Source organism: Lemur catta, chromosome 1 (genome assembly GCF_020740605.2).
Source record: "Lemur catta isolate mLemCat1 chromosome 1, mLemCat1.pri, whole genome shotgun sequence".
Lineage (NCBI taxonomy): Eukaryota > Metazoa > Chordata > Mammalia > Primates > Lemuridae > Lemur > Lemur catta.
Window position 1 is genome coordinate 178264850 of NC_059128.1, and position 16439 is coordinate 178281288.

General features: G+C 47.7%; 1 protein-coding gene across 1 annotated transcript; it reads left to right on the forward strand.

Annotated features, from left to right (window-relative positions):
* Positions 1–9971: 9971 nt before the first annotated feature.
* On the forward strand, positions 9972–13599 carry ZIC1 (Zic family member 1). The gene is made up of 3 exons (XM_045556094.1): positions 9972–11021; positions 12450–12613; positions 13305–13599. The coding sequence occupies exons 1-3, from the start codon at positions 10040–10042 to the stop codon at positions 13500–13502; spliced, it is 1344 nt and encodes a 447-aa protein (XP_045412050.1). The 5' UTR covers positions 9972–10039; the 3' UTR covers positions 13503–13599.
* Positions 13600–16439: the final 2840 nt, after the last annotated feature.

The window sequence follows — 16439 nt, forward strand, 5'->3', positions numbered from 1 at the left end:
TGAAAACATCTGGACCCATCCTGGGTAGATGCTTACTTGAGTAGCCAGGGATCAGGCGACTGGCAGGTCACTAAGGTTGCCTAATCATTGCAAGTTCCTTGGAGCCATATGGTCTATATCTTGGTTGGCTAAACACAGTTATGGGACCAGACATTGTCTGAGCAGGACATTTCCCCAGAGATAGCAATAAGGAGAAAAAACTTCTTTGTATCACTAATATTTACAGATAAAGAACTTCGGGGCCGGGCACAGTGGCTCACGCCTGTAATCCTAGCACTTTGGGAGGCCGAGGCAGGTGGATCGCTCAAGGTCGGGAGTTCGAGACCAGCCTGAGCAAGAGCGAGACCCCGTCTCTACTAAAAAAAAAAAAATTATCTGGCCAACTAAAATATATATAGAAAAAATTAGCTGGGCATGGTGGCACATGCCTGTAGTCCCAGCTACCCGGGAGGCTGAGGCAGTAGGATCGCTGAAGCCCAGGAGTTTGAGGTTGCTGTGAGCTAGGCTGACACCACGGCACTCACTCTAGCCTGGGCAACAAAGCGACACTCTGTCTCAAAAAAAAAAAAAAAAAAAGAACTTTGGGCAATTACCTAAGAATGTTCAAGGTGTATCTCTTAAATAAGCACCAAAGCAGTATTAAGTTGACCAAAGATGACAGGTGGTGTGGTACCAATGTTTGAGAGGCAATTTTAGTCTTTAGAGGATCCCTTTGAGTGTTCCAGTGTCCAGGAAGCAAGGAGCCCAAGTTTCAGAGCTTATCAGTTGGGCAGGCTAAGGAATGGTGTACCCTCAGTGGTCCTCAGATTTTTCTTCAGAAACGTACCTCACTACACTTGCCTTCAACACCAAAAGCTGAAGCATTCTATTTCTAATCATGTGCAGGGTTGTAGCATGGTAAGCCCACACTCCTGCTTTATTTGCAGAGAAAAAGAATATCCTACAACCCACAGATCTTTAGTAGATGTCAAAAAGATGCACTGGAATCTTGTTTTCATGGGAGCCTATTTGCAGCAGATTCCAGCACCAGACCCCAAACATCCCTCAGTCTTCAGAGCTTCTGCAGACCAGTGCCCAGACTCATACCCTAATCACTTTTACTTGCTCCAGCCAGACTGATGCAATGGCATAGACAAGTGATTTTTCTAGTCCAACTTTCTAGGAATAAGACATTTGGTGGTCCTACCATCGGCCAGAGCTTTTCATGTCATTCATCCAAATTTCTCCCTTAGAAAGAAAAAAAAAAAAAAATGGAGGAGATTGCAGATAATAGCTAGGCTATTTTTCCATTTTGATTTCTTAAGCAATGTTAAATGAGATTATGTGTTGAAGGTTATGCCCAAAGCAGGGTCCAAGAACTGAGGGCCACTGCACACAGGCTGGTCAAGCACAAGCTTTGTTACATGAATCTTCTGCATCTGGCTCTGCAGTCACTTGTTCAGTTCTTTCTTCCCTGTTTCTGGCCAGGTTGACACCCTAAACAAGAGGTAAATCTCTTTAGAGGCCATTCACAGACAGACTTCAGGATGCCTGCAGTGGAAGATTGTCTCTAGTCTTATGCAAAGAAATAATTTAAGCTGCAGGAGCCTGCCCATATGTCTAAGCCCAAATTGTGCAAAGGAGATGAGAACTATCAGGATTTTGGAAATAAAGGAGGATATTCTTCTTCTCTGCTATGGAAATTTGGGCTTTAATCATCATTAATGAAGCTGAAAATATACTTGGATAGAATTCAACTTTCAAGCAAGAATTCTGCAAAATGTTCTGTGACAAAAGATTAGGAAACATTGCAAAGGATCTTCCAAAACAGCATTAAGTACTCAAAACAACTGAATTTACATAATAACAACATCTCTCTCTCTCTCTCTCTCCCCCCCCTTCCCCCCTCTATCGACTTCTGCCATCAAATTATTCCCAAATAATAGAAGAGAGCCATTTTCTGAGTTGTCCATTCAACTATTATAAAGATGGTTGTTTTGCCTACCAAGAAGGGAACATCTTTGGAGACAACTATCAGCCACTGGTGTAGTTGAAATGAAGAAAACTAGACGCCTGGAAGGGAAAACATCCAACCCTAAATCATATGCTTATTCTAAATGGAATATTAAATTAAATTCTCCACAATGAAGGTATTCCTGACAGAGCGGCTGTCAGTCACTCCCTGTTCAGACACCACATTGTGGGAACGTCGTCGCTGCCACATTGCAGAAGGCTGGTGTCCCTGGTAAAGATGATGTATATCATGTAAACCCCATCACCAAGATCAAAGTCTGCTTCTTTTATGGAAGCCAATACATGTCAAACCTCATTCCAATCAAATCATCCGGAAATGAATTCAAGATGAATATGTCATAGAATAATGTGACAGTGGAATTGCGGAAGGTCAGGGGTGGTTGTTTCAATGAGAGAGTCATCAAATATTAATTCTAGAACATCCAGATGAGTAGGCATTGAGGGGGATTAGCCAGCTGCCTGTGGGACATTCTGTCATTGATTTGTGTGCAAATGTATCAAACACCAAGGTGTTATTCTAAGTTTCCTTTGAACTCGAGACACACCCCCAAACCCACAATCCAACATAATCAAAAGACAAAACAAAACTTACTACTTAAAAATCAAAAAAACTAAAAGACTTCAGCGAACCAGTATTCAAAAGAGGATATTTAACTTACTTGACTCTTTCAGAGTATTTCTGTAAAGCCGTAATCGTTTCCTCATCACCAAGGAAGTCTTGTATCTCATTTTCTGAGTTTGAGCCTGTTTGGGAAGAAAACAGTAACAGTCACTAGTTAAACAATTTCATACATGTTTGTGTGGCAAGATTCTTTGGCCTGAATGTATAAATGAAAAAAGGTGTTGGTCTAAAGATAGTCTTTCAGTCTTTGATCATTTTTTAAATTTGGAAGCTAAAGAAAAGGACTTTGCTAGGAACTGCCCAATATTTATTGAAAAATAATATATCTTTAGTGATAAAAATATTGAAAACAATGATTTTCCAACTAGACTTTTATCTGAAACTTATTTATTGTCCTGACTGGCAAGTACAAGTAAGCACTCTTTCAGTCAGTGCTCAAAAATCCATAACTTCTAGAATTTGAATTTACTGGAATCCCCATTATTTTTTTCCAAGTTTATTAATTGAATTTAATGAGGTGTGGTGGGGAAAGCCCACTGTTATCTGAGAGGTTGGCAGGTTAAAATTTGAGTTAGAAATGTTGGAACTGAGAGGAGGGGAATTTTTTTGCAGGTTTTCATATGCTGTTCTGTTTATGGTTGTGTGGAACACTTAGCTACGTATTTCCCACACCCCCAGACCCATTAGGGAGACCCATCACTGCTTGATTTTTCAAAGTTATTATAAAATTCACCAGATTAAAAAGGTATTGCTTTTATCATTTGGGCCAGACTGTCCCCATTTCATAGTTGAGAACAGTAGAAATAACACTCCCCAAAGGTATATGCATTACTTATCAGATTCACTTTGTGGCTAAAGCTACCAAGCCATTGGCCATCTTAAATTCTTAAAACCATACTGAGGACCTCTGTATTTGTCAGGCAAGGCTGAAGGCAGTCGAACAGCCAAACAGAAGTGATCTATGCAACCTTGACCCTCAATTTGGCCTAGAAAGACAAACAGTCATTGAAAAGGTCTCAGGCTGGACAAACACAGCAAGTCCTCAGTCAGTGAGGATGTCTGTGTGTCTTGACACTGCAGCCTACAGAATAAGCGGTTGTTATACTTGTTGAACTACAGGCCAAATCCAAGTGGGACTCTGTTATCTCAAACGGTATGCAATTCTCTATACGCAAAGATCTCTTTCTCTCCCCCTCAACCCCCAACCCGGACTCCAACAAGCTTGGCAGTTTTCAACCTTCCCTTTCCCTTTTTTTCTAGGTCCAGGCCTGGGAGGTAGGGAGTAGACTCACCTTTTCCCGGAAGGTTTTATTTATTTTCAATTCTTTCTAACCAAAAGGCATCCTTTCCCAAAGGTTATAAGCTCCTTCCAGCACAAATCAGGAAAGAAAGGAGGCCCAACTTTGCATTCCAACAGAAGGGCAGCATGCTGGGCGTCCTCGCTCTGAAATTTCCTCATGGCAGGATGTCTGGCACGGAAAAGTCCTGGTTGGTTGGCAATAATAGAATTTACTTTTTTCTTCCGAGGGAAATGGGTGTGAGGTTCCCTAGAGACCTCTGTCCACCCACGATGCTGCCCCAGCCCGACTTCTAAGAGGTCTGGGTCACTTCTGCCCTAGGTCCTGTCAGCCCTTTGTGTATTACAAACCCATAGACATGCAAACAAATGGTGCAGAGGTTGGTCTAAGGCAGGCAATAGGGACCTTAAGAGGCTCTTTGGCAGTTCTAGCATCCTGCCTGTATAAGGAACCATGATAAACATCTCCTTTAGTTCAAACTCTGACACCACTTAGCAAGCAAGCAAGCCAGTCATCTCATTAAAGGAGGGATGAGAGAATTTGGAAACGGTCCTTGGGCCCCTGGACCTGAGGTCCCCACCAACCTCAAGATACAGGAGTCTCAAAAAGGTCTCGGTTTGGTTTTTCCCCAATGCTTGCTCCCCACACCAGCCAAGGCCACAAAATTCCCAGTCAGGAGCACATCCTGGAGACCTTTTAGAATCTGTCTTCTTGCCCGAACCTTCAGAAGAGGAAAGGGTGCCAGGGAGCCCCAGTGATTGATAGTGCCATATGAGAGCCAAGAAGGTGGGGCGCAGGGTATGTGAAAAAGGCACCATTTTTATTTGGGGGGCTGCAGAATCTGCACGTTGTGGGACCCACCTAGCCGGTGCAGGCCTGCCTAAGGTCAGAGGTCAGCCGCAGCCAGCGGCTTCAGTTCCCGACCCACTCCACACTGATTAATCCTCAGGCCCGGCAGCGAAGGCGTGTCGCCTGTCCGCTGCAGCTCGGCCCTGGAGGGCGCAGAGCAAAAGCCCTAAACTGGGAATTCAAGAGCCAGAGAAGAACTGGCTCCCCGCCTCTGCCCACTGTCTGCTGCTGCCAGCTGCACCTCGCTCCTTTCTGGATCCCTCTATCTGGCCTTCAAGCGCCCGGGATGTTGAGCTGTGAGACTGGGTTGTGCAAGGGTCTTTACTCCTCCTGTTTCCTAGAGAGAGGAGCTCAGGTTCCCTAGCTCGGGGCTGAAGGCTGGGAAGCCTCCCGGTACCCAGAGTAGAGTCTGCATCAGTGGATCACCCGCAGGATCAGCCTGGGCATTTGACCCTTCCTTTGAATCCTACCCTCCCCCAACCTGCAGGTAGCTGAGGTAGAGGAAGGGAAAGCGGTGCAGTAGCGTGGGTCACTGTGATGCAAATAGGGTCGGAAAGCGGAGAGAAATATGACCTTGGAATCCCAAAGGAGTTTTCGGGAGACAGTGCCAGCCGAGGTGCAGCCTTCCTAAGGCCCTCTCTCCATTCTTAATACTCTGCCGACTCCCAGCTGTTCCTGTGGGTCGTTGGTAGACCCCAAACTTTTAGGTCCAGCCTTCGAGCAAGTCCTAGCTTTCTTTCACAGACCAACTTTGTTCCCTTCTTACTTGCCCCTAATTTCCAATGCCCCTGGGTCCAGGGTAGTGGCCAGAATCCTAGGAGCTGCGGCCTGTTTCCCAGAGAGCTAGTCACAGACCTCGTTTGCAACCGGGAAAAAGCAAGCCAAGTCCCGAAACCACGGCCGGCCGCGCACAGAGAGCGAATCCCAGCGGTCAGCGTCCTGAGGCAGGACCCGCCTCTGCTGTCAGGTTAGGGCAGAGAAGTTCCATCGTCTTGCTGCCCGCTGGGCTAACTTGGCTCTTTGACCCTGGAGAGGGAAAGCCAAGACTCTCTGGGCTATCCCCGTGGGGGGGCAGGGAGAAAAAGCTGCCTGCAGGGACCCCCTTCCGGAACTCGGGGTGGGGGGGGGCGCTCACTTCTGGCGAGGGAAAATCCAGGCCACTATTATCCTTCTTGTCCTCATGTTGGGGCACCCAGGCAATTTACAAGGAGAGAAGGGAAGACAGGTGGGGCAACAAGCTACGCTTGGTTCCGATGCCTGTGGGAGCCCCTTTTGTCCCCCTTTCTTCCCCTCCTCCTGGGAAGAAGAGATGGACTCATCTTCAGCGCTACCCCTCAGCAGAAGGGCCCCCTCCTCCCCTTAGTGTCAGTGGGGTGGGGCCTATAACCACGGTTGGGGGGAGCAATGAAGGAGGAGATGGGGGAGAAAGTCTGGCTGGGCCTCTTTCCCCACTGGGGTCTGGGTGCCAACGGCCTCCCATGAGGAAGCTTGCTACGGCTGCTTCTGGGAGTATAAGTCTCTCCTGTCTGCCCGTTGGACTCACGCACTTACCCCACTCCACCTGTTGCCGGGGTCGCCTCATTTCTGCACATCACTTCGGGTTGGCAGAGGGGGGACCACAAACCCCTCCAAGCCTCTCTTTTGTGGTTCCAGCGAGGCGGTCATCCTTCATTTCTCCTTTTCCAGCTTTCGGGAAGCAGTTAGGGAATGTATGATGAAGCAGAAATGAGCCGTCAGGATGATATTTTAATGGCTTATATGTCACGTTGGTGCATGTGGCTTTGAACTGGAGCCGCTCGCGTTTCCTGCAGAGAGCGCCGCAAATCCCACTTGATAACTTCTACAACCCACAACTTTTTTTTTCTCACATTCACTCTTACCCTGTATATTTGGACGCGTTTCCTAAAAATACCCTCTTGTCAACGTCCCCGTTGGATTTTCCGCGGACTGAAGAGGAGAAGACTGATTTCTTTTTTGAAGAATTATTTTCCCTCTCCCCCTCCTAGCGGCCACCCTTCCCCCTCAGGTCCCCTCCCTTGTTTTTTTTTTTTTTTTTGAAAGGCAGGCGAGGTGGGTTCAATATTTGTTCTCCCTAATGAGAGGAATACAGTCTCTAGAGAAAACTTTTCCTTGCAGATAAGGTTTTCACAACTCCAGGGAAAGCAGGATCCCACTTCCCCTTGTAGGCAGCAGAAAACACTGAACTGCTCCGATATATCTTTTTTTTTTTTTAACAAAGTGCATAATACTTAAAAAAAAAAAAAAAGCCAAGTCCCAGCCTTTTCCCTCCACTCCTCACTCTGTTCCACTCAAAGTTGGTGGGAGAATGCTGAGCTTGTGGACTCAGACTTGTTGCTGGGAATGGAACAATTGACTTTTTTTTCCTTTTCGAATTTCTATTTCCCCGCACGAGCGCAAATGCTCAGCCAGGTCCCTTCAGACACCGGGAAATCATCCCAGATACACAAGTGGACTTTTGAGCCCGAAGAACCCAAGGAAAGGGCAGCCCCGCTCGGCCAGTCCCAAACGACAATTTAGTCGGTCAGAAGACCAGAAAGGCGAGGAGCGGCGGACCCTGACCCTGCCTTACTCCAGCCTGCGCAATCCGCACTGGCGACCGGGCAAAAAAAAAAAAAAAAATATTCATTATCATTTTCTCCTTGCCCAGGCACTGGTGAGTTTCCTAACCCGGCCGCCTGTGAAAGGATGAGTTGAGGTTTCTTTGTTCGCAAAAAGAGTTTAGGGCTCTGATTCAGCTGCAAAGAAGCCAAATGAAGTTAGAAACAAAGGGCAAATTGAAGGATTCCGACTCTTGGCTTTTTGTGTTTTCCTTACTAGAAAATAATTAGACCTAATGAATATGCAGACGCTTAGACTAAACCCTCGGCCCAGGCTGCTGGGTTTTAAACAGAGAGCCACGGAGAAATGCAACCTTCATCCCCCAACCCCCAGCATCCGCGTGCATTTTTTTGAAATGCATAAATGTTGCTCGGCTTAATTGATTGAGTCACAGGGATTTTTTTTTCTGCTTTTAAGTGCTATACTTCTCTACCTTTCAACAATCATTTTAATATATAGTCAATGGCTCTTTGTGGACGGGACAAAAAGCAACTAGGCGCAGTTGTTGAATAGACTTTGCGCTAGGCAAAGACAGGTTAATCGAGGGCCGCATCGCGAAAACAAGCGAGTGTTGTATGTTTGCACTGAATCCAAGTGTCTGCATTTTCCTAACTAAATCAAAGGGAGTGTTATTTCTTTTTCTGCTCACTCATCTGAAGGTAAGTAAATTTTCTCTGGCGATCAAAAGCCTGGTCGGCAACAAAGACCGCGCCCGCTTTTTCCACCGTCCTGGTGTGGCGAGTTGCGGAATTTCAATAACTGTGACAAGGGTGACTGATTTGTGAACTAGAAAAGGTTTGAATGTCACAAAATTTACATTGGTCCTATCTATTGGGGATTTAAATACCAAAAAAGTATTGGGGATCTCTAGGGAGCTCTGGGCAGCCCAGATGAACAATGGCGCGTTGGGAAATTTACAGTTTTACCTGAATGAAAGGGGCCCGGGTTGGGAACAGGAGCGCAAACGGAGAGGGTTAGCTGGGGCAGATGTGGGAGACAAGGGAAAGGGAGAAAAGAGAAAAATAACGCAAGAAAGGGAAAAATAAGAGAAAATTGACAGAAACATTTCCCATTAAAAAAAAAATCAAACCTCAACAACCTGGGAAGTTCAGAGCTCTCATTCACCTGTGTTTGTTTGGCTGGGGTGGGGGGTGCGCAGGAAGTCTGACTGATCTGATAAAAGTGAGAAAAATCGAGGCTACCGGTTACACTGAGAAATCACATTTCTTGTAGAGAGAGCGGAGTGCCCGTGTGCTCCGGAGATCTTAAATTATAAACAGGAGGGGGAACAGGCAAGAGGGAAGCAAACTTCAAAAGGAGCAAATAACAAAAGCTTGCTTTGCTGCCCTTGAAGGGGGGAACCGGGAAAGAAAGCAAAGAAAGTTGCTGAATCGGGACATTCTGGAAGTGCCTTTGCTGTATTTACCAGCCCCATCCCGCCTCCTGGTCTCAGAGACGCCTGAAGTCTCGGAACGCTCAGCGAAGAGCAGGTTTGAGGCAGGACGAGAGCGAGCGCAAGCGAGAGCGAGCGAGGGGCTGGTGGGGGGAATGTATATGACTGTGAGAAGAAAAAGGAATCGTGGCAAAAAAAATTTTCCGTGAGAAGAGGGAAAAAATTTGGCTAAAAAAAAGTTGCTACTCCTGGCAGCCCTGTTTGTCAAAAGGGGATGTCAAGCGCTTTACAATACCTGGGATTGATGAGGCAGGCGGGCCAATGAGCGGCGCGCGGCGCCTCGGCGCGCCCTCCGTTGGCGCGGCGGCTGCAGGCGGGGGGAGTGCGGGCGCACCAATGGGCTGCCGCGTCGGCAGCACGTGACGCCTCCCCCTGCTCCCATTCATCAAGGGGGGGACGGTGTCGTCCTTTCAATTCATTTATCTGCAGGAATGATTGCTGCTATCAGTCTCGCGCTCACCGCCCGGCTGAGGAGGTGAAAGTTTCTCCCCAGGAAGATAAACCGCAAAAGACAATATTGTGCATGATTTGCGCCTTTTCTTTGGCTTTTTCTTTCTTTCTTCTCCCCCCCCCCACTTTTTTTTTTTTTTTTTTTTGCAAAAAGCAGAGAGGGAAAAAAGGAGAGTGAAGGAGCGAGGAGACAAGCCTGTGAGAAAGGAGAGGGAGAGAGAGAGAAAGAGAGAGAGAGAAAAGAAAGGGCGAGGGACTAGTGGAAAAGTGAGGAGGGGAGCGCGGCGCGAGGTGGAGAGGCGGCGAGCAGTCACGGCTCTGTCGCTCACATTCCTCTATGCTACAAATCCAGGAGGAAGTTTTTTTGGGGGGCTGAGATGCTCCATGCTTTCCCCCGGGCAACGTTGACGCAGGGCCCTCTCGGCAGAGACTGAACGGCGAGAAAGTGTGAGCCGGGCCGGCTGGGTCTGCGTGGCGGGCGCTGGAGCCTGTGGTACTCGCGGCCCGCAGCCGTCCGGCTTCCCAGCGTTTGGCCGGGCGAGCGCCCGGGCGCGCCTCGCTGCTGCCTGCAGGCTAGGACTTCGCGAGGTGGGTCGACACCCCTCCCTCCTCCTCTTCTTCCTCCTCTTCCTCCGCCTCTCATTCCTCCTCCTCCTCCTCCTCCCGATTTTCCCTCCTCGGCGGGAGAGGGTGGGGGGGGGCGGGGGAGGCCGGGGTTCGCCCCGAGCAGCCACGATGCTCCTGGACGCCGGCCCCCAGTACCCAGCGATCGGCGTGACCACCTTTGGCGCGTCCCGCCACCACTCGGCGGGCGACGTGGCCGAGCGAGACGTGGGCCTGGGTATCAACCCGTTCGCCGACGGCATGGGCGCCTTCAAGCTCAACCCCAGTTCGCACGAACTGGCCTCGGCCGGCCAGACGGCCTTCACGTCGCAGGCGCCGGGCTACGCGGCTGCCGCGGCCCTGGGCCATCACCACCACCCGGGCCACGTCGGCTCCTATTCCAGCGCAGCCTTCAACTCCACGCGGGACTTTCTGTTCCGCAACCGGGGATTTGGCGACGCGGCAGCGGCAGCCAGCGCACAGCACAGCCTCTTCGCCGCTTCGGCTGGGGGCTTCGGGGGCCCACACGGCCACACGGACGCCGCGGGCCACCTCCTCTTCCCCGGGCTTCACGAGCAGGCGGCGGGCCACGCGTCGCCCAACGTGGTCAACGGGCAGATGAGGCTCGGCTTCTCGGGGGACATGTACCCGCGGCCCGAGCAGTACGGGCAAGTAACCAGCCCGCGTTCCGAGCACTATGCCGCGCCGCAACTGCACGGCTACGGGCCCATGAACGTGAACATGGCCGCGCACCACGGCGCCGGCGCTTTCTTTCGATACATGCGCCAACCCATCAAGCAAGAGCTTATCTGCAAGTGGATCGAGCCGGAGCAGCTGGCCAACCCCAAAAAGTCGTGCAACAAAACTTTCAGCACCATGCACGAGCTGGTCACGCACGTCACGGTGGAACACGTCGGCGGTCCGGAGCAGAGTAACCACATCTGCTTCTGGGAGGAGTGTCCGCGCGAGGGCAAGCCCTTCAAGGCCAAATACAAACTGGTTAACCACATCCGCGTGCACACGGGTGAGAAGCCCTTCCCCTGCCCCTTCCCTGGCTGTGGCAAGGTCTTCGCGCGCTCCGAGAACTTAAAGATCCATAAAAGGACGCATACAGGTACGGAAACAGCTTTACAACCCCTATACCCCCATCCTAGGCCTGGGTCCCAAAATTCGAAAGTCAGCGGCCAGGGCACAAACCCAGCCTCGGTGGGTCCCCCGGGTCAGATTCTAGGAGGTAGGCAAAGTGTGCGCTAATTTTTAGTTTGGGGCTTGAAATTATGAAAAAAAAAGTGAGAGGACGAACGAGAAGGATATGGGGATAAAGATTTTAAAAATGAGGATCAAAAAAGGTCGGGAGAATAGGAAGCCAAGCCTGGTGTGGTGGATCCCTTGGTGCGCTCAAAGCCTGGAGAGGTGACCGGCTCTGGGCAGCTGCAGAGGCGCCAGCCGTTTAGGCTGCAGACAAGTCGAAAGGCTTGCTTGCTGCCAACATCCCTCTCCACACACTTCATTGAGGATTTTGCCAAAGGAAAGGGCTGAGAAAATTGAACAGATTGGGTTAAGGGACGTAGAAAGAAACAAAACAGAAAGGCAGGGGGAAAGGAAGTAATTTAGGATTGAAGGTGCTTTTAGAGGCTTATTCATATTTGAAGAGCCCAATTTTAGTAGTGACTGATTTTAAGAGTGGGCTAGCGGGGTGGAGAGAGTCGGTGGAAGACTAGAAGTCGTTTTTGTCAATTAGATTTTATGGGAGCTATTTTCAAAACACCGGAGACCCTGTTTTGGCCTTTAAAAATAATAAAGGCACAGGTCGGCAACAGTTAAAAAAAAAAAAAAAGTTCCCGGGGAGCTCAGGGCTGTAGTCTGGGGTCAGGCTGGACATTCTGGGCCCCTTGTGCCCACAAGGCTGTAGATTCCATCTCCTTCCCTGTTCTGGTTTGCACGGGAGAGGTTTAAGAACCAAGCTTGGAACTTCAGGTTTAATGGCCAAGTCAAGGAAGAATTTAAGGCGCGGAGCTCCCTCCGGCCCAGATTACCCTATGAAAATGTGAATGTATGTAGGGGGTGGGGTGGGGGAGGTGATAAGGGGGTGTGGAGCGTCGGGGAGGGGGTAGGGGGAGGAGAGAAGAGCAAAACAGCAGGAGAATCGGCCCCAACATGAAAACTAGAAACCAAGAGCTAGGTAGAAGCAACCCGAAACTGTGTGTATAGCCCTCAGCGGAAAAACCAGCTTCCAGACCTGAGGCTGCTTTGGAATCTTTGCTACTTTGGAATCTAAAAAAGACTATCACTAATAACATTTTTTTAAAACTAAAAATAAAATGTAGATCCTAATGTATTGGGAGTTAAAATATAGTTAAGATATTTATAATTCCATTGGACATAAATGAATTTATTGAAGTCCCAGGTTTCTAAGCTTGCAAAGTGCTAATCCGGGGCTGCTGGCTTTTTATTTTGTTTTACTTTTTTCCATTTCTTTAATTTTTGAAAAACGGCCGCGGGATTTGTTCTAATCAGACCCCTCTGTTTCCTTTCGCACCAGGGGAGAAGCCCTTCAAGTGCGAGTTCGAGGGCTGCGACCGGCGATTCGCTAACAGCAGCGACCGCAAGAAGCACATGCACGTGCACACGAGCGACAAGCCCTATCTTTGCAAGATGTGCGACAAATCCTACACGCACCCCAGCTCGCTTCGCAAACACATGAAGGTAATCGCTGCTCTCTCGCCGCCCACCTTGGAGGAAGGAGCCCTCTAAGCTCTCAGGCCGGGGTCGGGCGGCTAGTGACAGGCAGGCGGTGGCGGGAGCCAGAGGAAGCAGTTCCACTCTGCTGAGTGGGGCTGGTAAGAGAGAGTAGGGCGGGGGGCTGGAAAAGCGGACAACGGTGCGGGAGCCAAGGCCGTTTGAAATTCACTGTTTCATAATAAAAGTGAAAAGAAGTGAGCATTTGAGCAGAGGCCGTCGTCACTGAATTTGGCCCAGAGCTAGGGAGCTAGGACTTTAGCATCTGGCTGACTCTGCCAAGGCTGCCGCCATTGCGGCTGGCAGCGTTGAGCGGAAGAGTTGGGGGCTTGCGCCCAGGCCTGAGCTCTTGCTCACCTCAACCTCGGCAAGCAAAGTTCAGGCAGGGAACTATTCCAGGTTCTGGCCTCACATCGAGTCTTCCCCTTCTCAGACCAATTTTTCTTTTGTGAGCCCTGGGGGTGTTGTCCTTGCCAGGAGCACGGCCTCTACAGGGCAGTGGAGGAAAAACCAAGCCCAAGTCCGGCTGGTCCGGCCTCTTTGGCCATTCAGGGGGATCCAGGGCTGCAGGAGCAGGGGTGCACGCGGCCTTCACCCGCTCAGGGTGGCCGCCGCGCGGGCTCTTTATCTCTGTAAAAACGAGACTTTATTCCTGCAGGTCCACGAATCCTCCTCGCAGGGCTCGCAGCCTTCACCGGCCGCCAGCTCGGGCTATGAGTCCTCCACGCCGCCCACCATCGTGTCTCCCTCCACAGACAACCCGACCACCAGCTCCTTGTCACCCTCCTCCTCCGCGGTCCACCACACAGCCGGCCACAGCGCTCTCTCTTCCAATTTTAACGAATGGTACGTTTAAAATCAGAAACAAAACACCAAACAAACCCCTATTTAAGAGACTGAAACACGCGTACACAGAATATTACTGAAAGAACCCTGCGAATAAAAACAGCCCCCACACAGATCCCGCAATCCTATTTTTTTTTAAATTTGCCAATAGACCTAGGACGAGTAAGAGAAAGGAAGCATCAAACCTTTTTAAAATTTTTCTTTTACTTTCTTTTTCTTTTCTTTCTTTCTTCTTCTTCTTCTTCTTTTTTTTTTTTTGGAAAAGACTTGGTAGCCCTGGTGCGGGGGGGGGGTGGGGGGGGGTCGAGGAGGAGGCGGCTGCCGGACCAAATGCCGCCAACTCGGGAGGCCAGTTTCTTGTCTGATCAGAACGGGCTCTCTAGGGCTTCCTTTTTTTTTTTTCTTGCTTTGCTTTCTTGTAAATACAGAATTATTAGCTTAAAACTGTACTGTTGAATTCTGTAAATAGTTATATCTTGGTTGGAGCGGGTGGGTGGGATCGTGGAGTTGTGGTCTTTGCATTGGGGAGGGGGAGGGGCCGAGCGGGTGGGGGAGGGGGAGGGGGAGGGGTGGGCGGCCGAAAGCCAACTGTTTGTACTGAATGGCAAGAATGTTCTAGTAAATGTGTACCAAAATGTGAATTACTTTGTACGATTACAGTCTCCACGTCGACCTAACAGAATATTATTGGTATTAATGTGCTTTTTTTTTTTTTTGTATAAAGTGCAAACATTTCGTCCCAAAGTCTAAGTACTTTAGTGCAGTAAAATGTTGTTTCACGTCCTGTCAAGAATTCGTATAGTCCGAGCCTGGATCTGCGTGTCAAATTGTTCCATTTGTTTATGTAAAGTGATATTAAAAAGATATAAACTATAACTGTCCGTTACTTTTGGCAAAAGATACAACCACATAATGTATATAATTCCTAGTTTCCATATTTATCCGCATGTAAAGGGCCGGTTTATCCATGTTACAGCTCTTCAATATTTATGGCTAGAAGAACTCGTATGTACACTTTAGTTTCCAGAACTGTTTGGTAACCTTTCGTACCTTATTAAAGATTCTTAAATCTCAGTGATTGTGGTAGGAATTTCTTCTTCACCCACCAGCAACCTGCTGCCTCTTCTGCCTGTCTTAGTGGGTCTCCGGAAAAGCTCTCCAGTCTCCCTAGCCTTCCCTTTCTGTCATTGCAGGTCATATAAACGTGATAAATGAACGCTACCCTGCTGGCTCTCTGAGAGGATGTAATTAGTATTTATATCAAAATTTATGAAACAAATTTTCGGCCGCAGTATAATTTAAATGACCTTTGCAGACGTAGAATAACAACCATAAAAATAACAGAAATAGATTGCACAGGCGACATCAATATTAATGTAGGCGAATTGTCAGAAGCTCAGGGGCTTGCTCTGCAGCGTTTCAAATGAACTTGCAGGGAAGGTTCCGCTGCCCCCCAAATTAAATTCCCCAGGCTGAAACCAAGTTGCAGATTTACAATATCATATTTTAAATTTGCTGTCTTCAATTAAACTATTTATGGCCATAACTAATTTTCAGGATGTCAATACATGCTTTTCCAGGCCTTCCTTCTTTGTACAAAAGTAAACGTCCATAAAGCATTTCACTTATATTTCTTCAAACATGATACTAATTTAAATTAATTACTTCCTATTATATGTTATTATTCCTATAATTTTGCCACTATTATTAGTTCTCTCAAAAATACATCTAGGGAAGAGGTTTATTTTATGTAATTTGATTATCTTTCTATCTCTTTTATTTATTTCTCATTTACTTAAGAAATTCGTTCCATTGGCTGGCGTTGATACAGTAAATTTGTAAATGAGGAGACAATATAAAAAAATCTAAATTACTTGTGCTTAATGACTGTAGCAGAACGCCTTTTCTCTAAATCAGATTGTCTTTCTTGCAGTTTAGTTTGATAGATTTGCAAGCTATGCTGCTTCCGTGAAGTTAGCTGCGCTGGTTGGAACGCAGGCTTCTTTGTTTCTGGTTGTAGCTTGCATGATCGCCCCATTAGGCAGACAACGTAGCCAGAGATCACAAATCAGGCCCTTGGCTGTAGCTGCAAGGGTGTGGATGTGTTAGAGCCGACGGCAGAAACTGACCTAGCTGTCTGTGGGCAAGGAGGAAAGTGGACCTGCTTCTTTAATATACTATGTGTGTTCAGAAAGCCACAGGCCATATTGACTCTGTCAAGGAAAACATGAGGGGAAACCCCACAAAGTATGAAAACCTTTTAAGATACATCTATTTTAGAGTGAAGTTTGACCAGTTACAGAATAAAAATGTTAAATTTTCTTTAAAAATCCTTTGTTGACTTGTCCTTTCATCTCTTGCTATTTGTATTTGTCACTTTTAGTCAACAAATATTCTTTGCTGAGGAAGAGATTTGCTGCACTTCCTGTAGCACATGAAAAACTGGGGATGGTGGTGTTTAACTTTTTTAAAAATGGTATTCTGATTATAACAGTAATATTGACCTTTCATGAAAAGAGCGCCACCTTGCAATGTTTGGAGAGATTTAAGGAAGTTGAAGCAGGAATTACTGCTAGCTCCAAAAAGTTGTGAACCAAAAGCTGGCCCCAATTGGTCTTAGAGGTTTGAAATTTATTAACAAGAGTACTATTTGAAGTGACTCCAGACATTGGGTCCAATAGTTAGAAAGAGGAGTAAAGACAGCTTATCTCTCTAGGCAAGATAACACCTGAATTAATAATTCTTGAGATCAGATTGTCTGGGAACCTGATATAACCTGATACAAGTATGATAATCATACTCATAATAATAATGGTACTTTTGTAATTTTGCTAATGCCTTTAAGAAGATAGTAAATAATAAGATGATCTTTGCTTTTACCATTCCTCCAATTTACTGCAAACTTGGAATTATAAGTCTTGTTGTGTACCTGATGCCTCTATTGCTT